We start from the raw sequence: 14,335 nt of genomic DNA on the forward strand, positions 1-14,335 counted from the left end.
TTTTTTCTCTCTCCCCTTTCCTACATGTTTTTCTGTTCGTTTCTCACTACGTCTCCTCGCTAGCTCTCGGGCTAGCTCTCTTGTGTACCTGTAGGAAAGCTCACTGGAGTGAAGCAGTGAAGTTAACAGGCTCGTTAGGAAGTTTTTAATAAACATCTGCCCTAATTACTCTCCAGACTGACTGGGTGGCTCGTGCCCCGGTTCTTTCGGCCCAGCAGCAGCCCCAGTACGTGAGGCCTTGGGGCATGGGGGGTGTGGGGTCGTTTTTGGTGGCACTTGTGTATTGGAGACCATAAACTGCTTATTCTGTGGGGAAAACAAAACGTAAATGCCGCGCTCCTCTACACACAGACATCCAACCCTGCCCTACGCTGCAGCTGCCGTCTGGATTACACCCTAGGGAGGCACATTTGCTTTGTTCTGCTGCCTCCTTCACAAAACGTTTGGCTTTTGCTCCCAGTAGTCCCTGTATTCATAAGCCTGCAAAGCTTAAGCAAACAGTATTGCCCTTTAGCAGAGGGACTGCTTGCAGATGAAGAGGGCGAAGTTTTACTTGTGCCTGCCATGCTGTGAGGAATCGGTGCTGCCACATAAACAGCTAGGCAGACTGAAGCGAAACTTTGACCAAATCTTGTCTGGTTTCTTCACTTGAGTAATCCTACTATAATATATGGTGAGTAATCACTTAGTAGTCCACAGCAGGAAATCATGAAGTGTGGCAAAGTTGTAATTATTTAGAGTTTTCACAGCTGTACTTTCTAGAGTACTGGATGCTTGCGGGCTGCCTTGGTAGTAGGCATGTTAATAGAACTTGACAAGTTTTTGTTGAAGTTAGTCAAGTTTTTGTTAAGTTAGATACAAATTGTCTTTCCCATTTGTTCTTACTGGTGGGGACAGGCTGCAGTTTAACAGTCACGCTGTGCTTTGTAAGTCATGAGAGGAATATACCTGCTGCACTCAGACTGGCTGGAGGGCTGGGTCCTTCTTGATGACGTTATTGTACACTAGGGATAAGTTCACTGAAACAGCATTAGGGCTGTGTAAACTCCATATGCTGAAAAGGTATGAGTTTTTTCTAATATAAAAATACTGTATCCAAGATCAATTTTATATCTGTTTATGAACATCTTTTCCACTTCTAGATCACTTGTCTTAAACCACTATAAAATGGATATGAAACTGATGTTAAACAAATCTGGCTGAGACAGAGTTGCAGTAGCACACTTCACTGTTCACTCAGGAGATCTTTGAAAGGCTCATCTAGCTCCTACGTACCTTTAATACAGTTGCAAACTTCAGATCAAGCTAGATGCTCAAAGTCTTCTATCCCTAAAAGTTAAATGTAAACGGAAAACCAGTATTCCTTGTTATACATTAGTTGAATGGTCTCAAAGATCAGAGCTTTCATTCCGATTAAGTAGTTCCAGAAGAAGGCAAACAAATTTTTAAAGAGAAAAAAGCCTTCTGGAATCTTGTACAAATTTAGGTTGTTATCCAAGGAGTTACTTTGATAGAATTGCTCTTTAGACCTTACGCGTTCATTTGAATGGTATGCTAGATGATTTCATGTAACAAACTGATTGAACTGGTCATGTGTGTCCGTGGGTTTCTCCCCCACCTCTCAAGAGCTCCTTCACATTGTTTTCCCTTCCCTTTTTAAAATCACACTACTTAGTTTCCCTGAAAGAACACCAGATTCATTGGTGCGGAATCACACTGGTTTCCAAGGCTATTGCTTGTGTTTTGAGATTGAAAGATGCTTATTTAATTGATCTTTGTTCTATAAACTGTGGAGCAAGGTGAAAATGCTTGCTTTTGTATCAGTCCTGCTCACAGAAGAGCTTCCAAATATTCTTTATGCAGTGTGGTTGTCTTCTATACTCTGCAAGATTATATGCAATGCAATTTTAACATCGAGAAATCTGAGTGAGTAGTTCGAATAATATAATTTGTTGTAGACTCCGATATTTTCTTGTGATAAATGAATTGATGTGGGAAGTATGCTCAAAGTTTATACAGTACCCTTTTGTAGTCTTGAATACAACATACCAGAAAATGACGCTCAGTATACCCAAGATGCAATATGTAAAAGAACTATTTCCTTAATTCTTGTTTAGCTTTTTTCTATAGGGAGGAGGCCATGTAAAACTATGACTGGCTCTGTGTAAAGGGCAATGAGCAGAAATGGGGCAACAGAAATACAGTCCTCCTTCCTGCTTTCGTTCCTGTTGCCACACTAGAAAGTTAGTCTTGCTGTGACTCTGCCAGGTTCGTCTCAGATATGACAGTGGCAGCTTCTCCTGGCCACTCCCTGCGCCATCCCTCAGGCTTCCTTTTACTGTTCTCCTGCAGTGACCTTTCTCCTCCTCTTACCCCATATTTGTGTCCTTTCTCTCCATGGCAAAGGCCCCTCATCTTTCTATATGCAAATTGCAGTTTCCTCTTCTTCTTGAAGACTTCCCCACTTTTTTTTTTTTATAATAGATCCCCTGTATGGTTGCACACCTAGTTCTGTTAAAACTAGGTATAACAGAACTCTGTCAATATTGCCCCTATTCCCTTCCTCTTATAACTCTCCTCAGAAAAAGATGTTTCTTCAACTGTTTGATTAGTTGATTCGTGAGGGATTTTCGGTTTAAACAAACAAACAAAAAAACCAATCCTAGCTGATAAGCTGGAGAGGATATGGCAAGGTGGTAGAGGAACCCTACTAGGGCTTTCCATCAAAGAGGAACTGGAGCTTCTTGCTTTCTGGGAAGATAATGCCCCAGGAAGCTGGTCCTGCTACTGTCTTGTTTATCTCTGCCATCACATGTTGAGAGTGTAATTCATTTTACTCCATGGTACAATACCAGGGCAAACTGTACTCATAGTTCTGGGTGGTGCAAGTGCTCCTAGATGGCCAGCTATGTGCCTCGATCTCCTCCGTGCAGAGTTCTACATTCTTTCACTGGTTTAGGCTGTGGCCCTGTGAATCGAGCATGGTTATGCCAGTCCTCCATCCAAGTCCACTCCCAGTCTTTCTTCCCATGAAAGAATCTCTGTGGCCAGTAAAAAAGAGTGACAAAACTAATGATAAGAACAAAGAACAGCTTGTTTTAAAAGTAGAGCAAGGCATTCACATGGGAAGGATTTTTCAACAGACCAATAGTAATTAAAGCAGGTCTATCCTCGTGTGCTGTTTTGCTTACCTGAGATGCGTCTTCTACCTCTGGGAAGTCAGTCTTTAAGCTTTTCGTAACTCTGTGAATTGGTTGGCCACTCAGACCTCTTCCTATTTTTTTTTTAGTTACTCTTGAGTTCTCATGGGAAAGACAACTCTGTTTTCCAGGCTGGTGTCCACTCCCCTCCCATCATTACATCACCCCACTAAACCAGTATGTTATCACAAAGTAATCCAAAGAACAGGTCAATATACAGAACACAGGATGGTTGTGAAGCTGTGTTCACCCAGCCAGAGGATCCAGCACTTGCATGGTGATGTTAGTAGGGTTTTACCAGCTCTGGGACTTTCCCTGTTGGTTCGGAGCAGAGGAAGGAGGAGATTTCTAGCAAGTTCTTTCTAATACATCTTTGCCACCTTGGTTTATTGCTTTATAACTCCTTATGCAGATTGTAACTTTTCAAGTTTCCTAATCAGGAAGCTGCAATAGATAAGAAAAAGCCTTAGTTCATTTTTCAAGCTTATGCTTTCTGTAGGTCTCCAGATATCTGCTGGTACAGCACAAAGCATCCCTTCTTCAGTATGGTTGTTTTGGATAGCAGTACGTTGTGTCGCACACAGGCAGAGCAGCTGGACAGCTAGCTTAATAAATCTTTAGATGCTGGTCAGGTGAGCGAAGATGCTTGTTTTCTTCAACCTTTCTGAAGGCTTTGGCTTGGTCTGTGAGACTAGAAAATTGCCATCTAGACCGAACTGGTGATTCAGAAAGAAAGACAGTACATATTAGTCCTGCCTGCCAGGGGAAAGGTCTAAAAACAGAACACAGGCAGTTCTGTAAATAAAGCACCAGGCTGAAAATGATGATAGGTATGGTAACCTGCTCGTGAGTCAGCACTTCCCTGATTAATCCTCGCTCCTTCCACTCCTTAGCTTTTGGGCTTTCTTCTGTAGGGTTTCCCCCTGCCCCGCTGTGCTTAATGGATCAGTTTACCAACCTGCTGCACCTGTGCTTCCACTGGGCTGGAAGTCTTTAGTCATTAGTAGCCAGGCAACCATTAACATTAGCATTGACACAGGAATATTTATTTGCCTGTTTGTTCTCTTTCTACGTGTCTAGCAGGGACAGAAACAATGTTGTGATGATTCATGCTCCACTTCATGCCATGCCCTGTCCGCTCCATATATACAAATTCAAGAAACCTAATACTGAAAGTAGACCTGCATGTGAGATAAGGAATCCTCTGAAACTTGGTTCATCAGGGGACAGACTTCTCTCTGACACGATACTGATTTTTTCCTGTCGATTAGTGAGTGGTGCAACAAGATACTGTTGTATCGAAAATATGTATTTGGAACTTAATACAAAGATTAATTCTGGAAGTTTACATTAATATTTTGGCCAGGTACTTAGATCTGTAAAATAATTGCTTATGGTCCAGGCTCTGGAAGACCAGATCTTCCTCACCCCTCTCCCCCTTATTTTAATCACAGATAAAAACACCTACTATTGAAAGATTTGCAGTATATGGCTAAAACTTCAACAATGAACCAACAGAAATATGCAAAGAGCAACTTTAATTGTAGAACATAGGATCACTTCTAAATTATTATGTATATTTCCTGAAGTCCCACTAGAAATACTAGTGTGAATTTATTTACCATAAATTCTATTGCAGCCAAGGAATTTACCTCCGTAAGTTAAGTCACATACACATTTAAATATCTGGAGGCTATGGCCATTTGCATACTCTACAGGGCTTTACAAGCAGCACAGGTTGCACTGGCTGGAAAGGAATGTTTTATTTTAAGGAAGAAGGCACACCCAGTTTCAACTCTGTGTCACCTTCAGACAGTATGCGGCTCATCTTAAAAGTCCAAACCACTGCTTCACAAGTCATACTTATGCTAACTTCAGATGCTTCCTGTGATTGCTCATTGTTAGGCAAACAGTCATGATTTTTGTTTGCATCACAACTGGATTTCTGACCTTATGCTTCTATTTTGGAGAAATAACTCCTAGGCATTCAAGTTTAATACAGATATTTCTTTATTTGGGACCTGTGTTTTTGACAGCTGTTTACCTTCCGTGAAAGTTTCCTTCCGTCACTCCTAACCTCAGATAAACACAAAGATACTGCTTGTACCCCATAGACTGGGGGTCTGAAGGCTCTGTCGGGTGGGAGGTGAGCACTGGTTCCTTGCACAGAGGCAAGATGTTGTCCATTGACAGCTAACCGGGAGTACTTGACTGCAGGTTTGCCAGGCTACCCTTTCTGCTTCTGTGTAATCTGTAGAATAAAATCTCCCCCAAATCCCATGTGAGCCCTGAACAGTCCATCAGCTGCTTTCTAGCTCTGCATGAACTCCTGCTGTTAAGCAGGCTGTGCCTGGTCTGAGAGACAGCAAGTCGCACCGAGATCCCACAGGCATTCATAATGCAGCAGTTTGCCAAATAAGCACGTGTGGGACAATGTTTACAGGATTAAAAATAAAAACCAGTGGGATATCCAACCACCTAAGCTCAGGCATTAATTCTAACAACAGATGAGCAGGAATCCTATTAGAATCTGTCATCACACTCCATTAATTAGTCAGATGATTGCTATGAAATGTGGGCCCTGAATAGGCCAGCCTTCATCAGGAGATGCATGCATGTTTGTTTGTTTAATATCAGTGTCTGTTTCTTCTGAGAATTTATCTAACTAGGTACATAAATAACAACTGTTAAGGATCTGTAACTGTTGGTGTATGGGTCTTGCTTCTGAAAAGGAGGTATTAAAAACATACCGGATTCCTGATTCTGCAGTTCAACCAAGCAGGAAGAAAGAAAAGTAGCTAGCAAATTGAACTTCAGGTTTTTAAGAGCTTCTAGTTTTTCAGGAGCTAAGAACAATAATATTTAGACACTTCAAATACTTTGTGAAATGTAGCTATACTTCAAGGGTGGGGGAAGGTTTTAAAGCTGATAGCTTAGTTCACGATTTGAAATGTCTTTACAGGAAAGCTATTTAACTTACTCTTTTTTCAAAAACATACAATGAAAGCTTAAATCATACTCTATTATTGGTAACTTTCGCATCTTCATTAGTAATAAAAATTCTTTGTTGTTATTGAATGAATCACTTACAGATGGTATATAATAAGGGTAAAATCCAGTTCACTCTCCGTGTTGTCTCAACTCTGCAAATAAACAGTAATTAAATGAACCATCTAGCATCCTGTTGACAAGATGTGAAACAGTAGGTGTGGAAAATGCAGGGAAGGTTGTCTGTCACTTGTTCTAATGTACATCAGCATTCTTGGGGTTGTGCAAACGTGAGCCAGCTGCAAACACTGGCTGGGAAAGGGACCTTGTACATGGAGGAAAACAAAAATCTGTCTCCGAAACAACACCTAAGTGCATAGAGTTTGTGCTTCACACAAGGGGAAATCTTCTCCAGATTGTCTTATTTGCCATAATGTTACTTGCAGATGTTGGTTATTTTCACTGTTCTCTATGCAGGCTTCTACCCATCAGTTTTTTGGCAGCCTGATAACAATAGAGTTTAAGCCTGGACATGAACACAAACTAGCAGTGTCCCCATACTGTATGCAGGAGAACTAAAAAGCACAGTTTTCCAAAAGGTAAAATACGAGTTCCTTATTGGCCTTGAGGTGGATGGGAGGTATATGCTTGAAGCAGGTAAGCCTGTCCTGAAAATGGACTCCTCTGTCCCCGTGAAGCCTTTCATCGGGGGGACAAAAGTGCAGCACTTACAAGCCCACTGGGGTTGATATGGATACCTCAGTTTGTTAGTGCCTTCTCCTCTTAGTCCCCAGGGGATGTTTTTTGCATTAAGGCTTCACACGGAGATTAGTAGCTGGCCCCAAAACGAAGGGAAACATCTCTGCCACTTTTGTTCTTTGCACAGAGTTTCAGGTCATTGCAGTTTTGCACTCATTGTTCAACTGGAGTCTGTTTAACTTCTGGGCTGGACCTTGATCAAATGTCCATGGAAATAAACAAAACACTTCTGCTGAGCTTTGTGGGCTTGCGAATCAGGCAGTTAGTCTTCCTGAAAAAGTTTCCAGAAATAGAGTTGTAAAGGAGTATTTGAATGACGTCAGGAAACTTGTTTGGCATACAGAAAGGTAGGGAGGTGTGGATAGAAGCTGTGGCTCTATAGAGAAAATGAAGACAAGGGTAGCGTGATGATACATTTAGGAAGGATGCTTGGACTAAGCAGTTCGGGCAAGAAGCTGAAAGAAAACATCACGACCTACATAGGTGTTTAAAGATGAGAGGCCCAAGAATCAAGTATTAAAGCTGAATACAGGAAGCAAGATGAAATCATTGGCAAGGTTGAAAAATGGCATGGATAGAATGGAGGGGGAGAAGACTTTGGACACCAGTACTGGAGAAACTTCATACAATACAGAGTGAAGAAAAAGCAAAGCAGGAAGAACAGCAGCAGCCCAGAAGAAGTTACAGGCTAACAGCAGAAAGCAATTTGTAGATACAAGACCATGTTGTACCTTTAAGTATGCCTTGTTTTTGTCTCAGTATAAACGTGTATGAAAGAGCATAAAGTATTTTGTAGTTAAGATTCCTTTTAATCATAAATGAACAAGTTTGCTACACCTGCATGTACTCTCCAGTAAAAAGTTCATCTTCTTTGTATTCTGTTTGCCACCAATGCATTCTCCACAAAGAGAGTATAGAGAGCACATCCAAGTTTTGGGCCTCTGCTGTAATTGGTCCTTCATTGTAGAAACACTTCTGCGATGAGAGTAATTTAATGTGACGTATTTTTTCAAGTTACCTGGCAAACGATGCTTCGGAAGATGCTTACATGAGCTTCCTGTCATTTTACCTATTTATTAACATACTTGTAAAACTAGGGGTTTAAAATTAACGATATTAGGCTATGGGCTTTCTCAGATAAATGTGTAATCTGGATTGATCAGCTCATTGCTCAATTGCCAGGTCAATTTGCCTTCACTTGCCAACCCAAATAAAGACTTGTTGATTAGAACTTCATGTTCTATTTAAACACTTGCTTTTGATGTACTGGTAGGTCATTGCCTGACCACTCATAATTAAAGCTTGCTGAGAAACTTTTAAATACTGTTAGGTCACAACCACATTCTTCTAGTCAACACCTGAGAGGGAGGTCCAAAACTGTGCCTAATCTGTTGGCTGGGGTACTTGTGGGAAAACTGGAGTTGGACAGAGCTGAGCCTATTCTGTGCGTAGTGCGTGATCCAGCAGGACCCAGCTAAACTTCTTGACACCCAGCAAGGCCACACAAAAGGGCATACTTTATTTAAGGGTAAACCTTAAGAAAGAGTGATCTTACTTGCTTCAGAATTGGTAGTTAAGGCGGTAGGGATGTGCTGGTTGGCTGTAATGAGTATTAATGTTCAAAGACAGAAGCATTTTTAAAAGAAGGGGGGAAGCAGAGGCAAAGAGGAAAAACAAAAACAAAAAAACGACAACAGTGGAACTGAAACTTCTGTTTTAAAAAAAAAGTGTTAAGATTGCATTCCTCTCAAACAAAGTCAGACAAACATGCAATCCTATTAATCTGTAATAGTTTTATCACTGCTTGCTGGAATATGAATGTTTGAGCATCAGAAGGAACAAGAGCAGAGATTCTTGGAAAAGTTCTTAAATCTGTGGTGCTACATATCCTGCTTCCTGATAGAATTGTATTTCAAGGCTTTATCTCCTGGTATGAAACTCAGATACTTCACAAAGGTTAAGAGGAGCATTACTAAGATTTATTGCCTCATCAGATACTGTTTTTTTTATGAAATGTAGAAATTTAATAGCACTTTGTCAAATTCAGTTGTAATTGGACAATAGCTTCAGAAGATTTTTAGGGGAGAACAGACTGGCTCAAAGATGTGCATAAGCCTTAAACCAGGTATTTTCAGCATGTATTTTAGTGTCAAATGCTTTGGTCATGATGTCTCTTTTGGTTTTTAATAAGATTGAGAAAAGAAATACTGTCAAAACAATCATTTGTTACTGATGTTAATGTAGGTAACTGGTATTCATACAGAACCCATGCCATTAAAGTTCTTTCAAATATAGTGTTACTCATTTTTCAGAATCCCGTAACAACAACAAAACTTGTTTCCTTAATTCCAGGGATGTAATCCTCTTGCTGAGACTGGTCGAAGCAAACTACAAAATCAAAGAGCTGTCTTAAACCAACAGATCTTGAGAGCAGTAAGAATGAGAGCTGGTGCTGAAAATCTTTTACGGTATGTGCCATCGCTTCCTAGTTCTCTGGCCTAAGCAGCAAAATGATTTTTTTTATTATTTTTTATTTATTTCTTGGTGAGTACAGAGGGGAGATGAATGGCTGCTGGATGCTTTGTGAATATTCCTGCGCTAACTCTGAGTACTACCTGCTATAAAATGTGCTTTCAAAGCTGCTGTGTTGCAGCAGACGGGCTGAATGTTAGACTTACTGTAACTATCTATCTTGCTCTGTTTGGTCAACTTTATTGCTAGTAATAATAGCAAGTGAACCTTGTTGAGAGCAATATAGCCATATTAGAGATGTTTACCTGGACAGAATATTGGGGTTTCTGGGAAAGATACTAGAATCCCTTCCGTGGATGATGGTAAGCTAGCCCAAACATTGAGCCTCAGTAACATCATAATTAAATTGCAGCTATCATCAAAGCTTGACCATTTATCTATGCAGTGCTCAAGATTCAGTCAATTCTGTATTTACATCCAGTGTGCGTTACGTAGGCAGCAGATTTTAACACTGCTTAATCTAAGCAATCTCAGGAATCCAGTAAAGTTCACTCACAGATAATGTATATTTAAAATATGAAGTACAAGCTTAGAATTGTAGCCTTGGGATACACAGTTCTTCACCCAGATGCTCAGCAAAACTGGAGGATGTGCCCAGTAGAGCCAGATGTATGAGAAGGTTGTTCATAAATATTTATGGAGGTTAATTTTAACTTAAAGGTAAACACACAATGCTGCAATTTAGACAACAAAAAACTTGCTTTTTATCTCAAACTCAAATCTTTTTTTTGGTAATAGTTTAAGTCTCTTGTAAACAGTAATACTGTATGGAGAATCAGGTTAGAAATAGGCGTATAATGTCCTGAAATATGCAAATAGCAAATCACGCAGAAATGCTATGGGGCCTGTATTAATATCTGCAGTGCTAGCAGTTCAAGAAGTTATAATGTAAATATATAGATGGTAGAGGAAACAAACAAAAAAATCCAATTTGCTTCAGGAAAAAAAAAATTGAATTATAGAGAAAATCATATTGTAATACAAAGAAAACTTTCTACCTGTATACTTGGTTGTAAAACATTTCGTAATAACTGTTTTATGGGAAACTTGTTTTCTTTTATTGTTAAGATCAGAAGTCTCAGCAGATCATTACTTAGTTAAAGTGGGAAAGTCTCTTTTGAAAAAATATTTCCGGATTCTTCTCCCCACACTAACATCTTCTAGGAAGAGACTGCATAATCCTAAAATGGGATAGTGATTCTGTTTAAGATGTTTTGTTGTTGCTGATTAATGTGTCTGAAAATGAAATTGAGCCTTAATCTCACAAAAAAATAGCACATGACAAACCTTCTAGGTGTCTGCATGCTGTTATCTGGAAACTATCATTCTCTCCTGACAGTAAAGCTAATAAATTTTGAAACATGAGGTCTTGTATCATCTCTTAAGGGGATAAAAAAAAATCTTAAAAATGCTGAGAATGCTAGCAAGGGGGTCAGCAAAGCTTTCGTACAAAATCTGTTTCTCAACAATAAAAAAATTACTTCTTCTTTCTGCAGGGCTACCACCAACAACAAAGTACGAGAACAGGTACTACTGGAACTAAGTTTTGTAAACTCGGACCTGCAGATCTTAAAGGAGGAATTAGAAGGACTTAACATCTCAGTAGAAGTTTATCAAAATACAGAGTAAGTTTAAAGCTAAGTTACTCAATTATTAACAGATCTTCTGTTTGCCCGTGGAAATAAAACTGTTTCTAGATTATTGTGAATGCTGGACAATAATTACCTGAAAGAACAGAGAACTCGATAGGAAGAGAACATACTTGATGGTAGATTTGTTGACTAAGGGCTAGTCTGCATATTTATCTTTCACTTGGGAAAGGTATGTGCCACTAATCCTTAGATACGGAGTTCCTTCATGGAGGAGAATATTGTAAGAATTGAAAGGTCTTGGGGCATTATGGGGAAACGCATGACGCCTAGTAGAATTTGCAGTACTAGGATGGCCAACTGGTTCACAGCGTTCTGGAGTGAGCAAACCTAGTGCACGTATCTGTTATCAAAGGCATACAACAGTCCCCTCTTTAGCTAGTAGAGGATAAAGGAACGACACTGCTTTGGAGCTCAAAGCAGACTTGAGGTAATCCTTAAAGTGTGCATTTCAGAGATAGAAAGATATAAAGTAGAGAACTAAAACAGAAATGTGTAATAGATGAAGTTGGAATTGCTCCAAGATGTTATTTCAACTTTAAAAAGCACACTAAACTTCAAATTGCATTGGGCTTCCCAAATATAAAACTTTGAAGTTAAGGTTTATTCATTGTCTGAGTACTGCAAAGGTTTTTCTATCAGTTAGATGTCTTGCTTCTAAAACTGAACTTCTCATATTTGATTAACATTAGCAGCTCAAGATGCAAACTAAAGTGCTTCATGGGAGGGGGTATAATTTTGGATCCTTCTTAGCACTGTTTTTGGTAAGGTTTTAACTTCTGGGTAGACTACAAGGAAGCCTGAATGTACAGGGACTAAGCACGTTGACAGTGGGGTACGTTTCCAATATATGCTGTCCCAATGCAAAATATCTACGTTTTATTTTTTTTCTTGGAAGAAGCTTGTGCCAAAGTTCCTACCACGACAATTCTCTATACTATGAGATAATTCTTTTTTTGTTGTCGTTCAAAATCTTACCAGTCTTCATAGATGGATGTGAGCACAGAGAGCAGCAATGAAAGATATGGCTATGCTAATAAGAGTGAGACTCCAGCAATACCAGTCCTCCTTCTAGTTAAAGAATATTTGAAGTATCTGGATTCTCAGTGAAGGGTGAGCAGTAGGTCAGGCCCCAAGGCAGGCAGAAGCCCTGTGGCTGGGCAGTAGTATGCTTTTTCTTCTCTCCTGATCCCTTCCCATTCTGAGTTTTGCATTTCTGCCACTGTGATGCTGTTCATTCAAAGCTCTAGATGCCATCCACTAAAATAACCCACTCCCTCTGTAACTGCTCTTCAGCCTTTAATAGCAAATAGCCATTAATAGCTACTATCTGAATCAGTTGTGTGTACAGTCCTCAACATGAGGTCACACCCACATCACTAGGTTACAGTGTATTGTATTGCACTGCACTGGTCTGAAGGGTTGGTCTTCCCGTTTATTGCACACAGCTCGGCTGCATTGAGCAGCATGACGCCACTTCTGCTCCGACCTGGAAATGTAGGACCGCCTCCCTAACTGTCCAATACCTCCATGATGTAATCTGTGCTGACTCCATGGGTGTGGGGCCCCTAGAAAACTTGAAAAATAGAAATGCCTCTGCGTAACAAATGCCGGTGTCTACAGGAACTGTGGGCAGCATTAGAATTCATTAAATCAGTAAGGCAGGATTTCGCTTGCATGTGTCTCACTTCCTTCTGAGGGAAAAAATATGGATACAAAGTGATGTAAAAGGGTTGTGGTTTCTTCCAAAAGCCTCATCAGGAATAAAATAGTTTTCACTGCATGCAGTGGTGTTTTTGCTCTGTACCCTGGAAGCCCCTTCCAAGCTAGCAGAGCCACTTTCTGGATCAAGCAAACTAGTTTTAGCACTCTTCCACTGCTAAGGAAGCTGCATTGCTACTCCCACCTTCCCCAGATAGAATTTTCTCCACTGAGAAAGTGATTTTGCTGGTTTTGCTGATAAGACCATAGATGAATCACACCCGTGCCATTTTGTAGCTGGTAGCGATATACTCTGAATAATGACTATGCAGTGAATCAGCTTGCAGGAGAATGGAAAATATCAGATAAAACTCATAATTGCCAGATACTAATCCATGAAACCTACTAAGCAAACTAGGCACCTGGAAGCAATCCTGATCTCACTCTGATCTCACTTTTTTATAATTGGGTAATATAGAGGAAGAGCAATATAAGTAGCTTTCATACTGAAGGATAAATAGTAGTAGTTTTTCGCTTTTAAATTAAATGAAAAGAGTCCCATTACCTAGTGTTGTTTACTAGTGTGATGTGGGTTTAAGTCCATAATACAGACGCGTATTCTCTTGAGGATTAGATTATTTTTTATATCACAGTTATCATTATTGTCCTTTGATGTTTTATGGTTTGAGTTGTATACAAGGTTAACACCTCGTGTTGTCTCAGTAGTTCTCAGACTTCCTAGTCTTAGACCTTTCACTGTTGGTACACTTTGGCCCCACTTTTCCCTGTTAGACACACATCACTTCTACATACAAAAACATTATTAGCATGTAAAATACTGATTATAATTATTGATAACTACCATAACTCCTACAGTGGCAGATGTCCTAGCAGTTGTGGAGCTGTTTCTTGTGCATATAACTTGTGCAGGTGTTTAAAGGTAGAGCTAAGCTTCAGTAAGCCAGCTTTTGAAAGTCTCGTTTTCTTTGGGGGAAAAATAGTCTCAAATAAAAAAGGCACAGATGAATAGCTTTCCTCACTCTCATCTCTAGGGCTCCCAGGCTACTAAGCAGACTTTCTTGGAAAGGAAGGACCTGTTCTAAACTATGTATGTTTTACCTGAGCACCCATCAGCATACTAGTTTTCTGTCATCAAATGAAACAGAAGTAATTATTGACAGACAAACATAAAACTAAGATTTCTGAATTTTTTTTAATCTTTTTGACAGAGAGACTTTCAGCATTCCCTTGGTACCTCTTGGCCTGAAGGAAACCAAAGAAGTAGACTTTACACTCCCCCTCAAGGTAAATTTCAGAGATACGTTTCAGAATAAATACTTAACAGAATTTGCATTTCAAATTTGTTTGAAGAAGTAGAAGTAATTTATGTACAAAATATTTTTTGTTATATTTGTCCTAGAACTGTGATCACAGTGTGTTTAAAAATTACCCAGTAATTACTTGGGTTGTTGCCCTGCTCTGTGCCTTAATTTACATTCCAGTGAA

The 14,335-nt window shown here is 39.8% G+C and overlaps 1 protein-coding gene and 1 long non-coding RNA gene across 2 annotated transcripts in view; one reads left to right on the forward strand and one right to left on the reverse strand.

The window, feature by feature from the left end:
* The window catches only part of RHPN2 (rhophilin Rho GTPase binding protein 2), a 28,632-nt gene that overhangs the window by 329 nt on the left and 13,968 nt on the right, over positions 1–14,335 (forward strand). Inside the window, exons 2-4 of the mRNA XM_080552745.1 lie at positions 9,300–9,415; positions 10,976–11,104; positions 14,059–14,134. Coding sequence (XP_080408871.1) covers positions 9,300–9,415; positions 10,976–11,104; positions 14,059–14,134 — 321 coding nt within the window. The remainder of the gene's footprint in view (positions 1–9,299; positions 9,416–10,975; positions 11,105–14,058; positions 14,135–14,335) is intronic.
* Positions 318–9,293, reverse strand: LOC308176692. Its single transcript, XR_013938501.1, has 2 exons — positions 3,192–9,293; positions 318–3,041 (listed from the first exon to the last, which is right to left on the reverse strand). It is a non-coding gene; the product is annotated as an uncharacterized lncRNA (long non-coding RNA).

Source organism: Anser brachyrhynchus (genome assembly GCF_964034855.1).
Source record: "Anser brachyrhynchus genome assembly, chromosome: 12".
Taxonomy (NCBI): Eukaryota; Metazoa; Chordata; class Aves; order Anseriformes; family Anatidae; genus Anser; species Anser brachyrhynchus.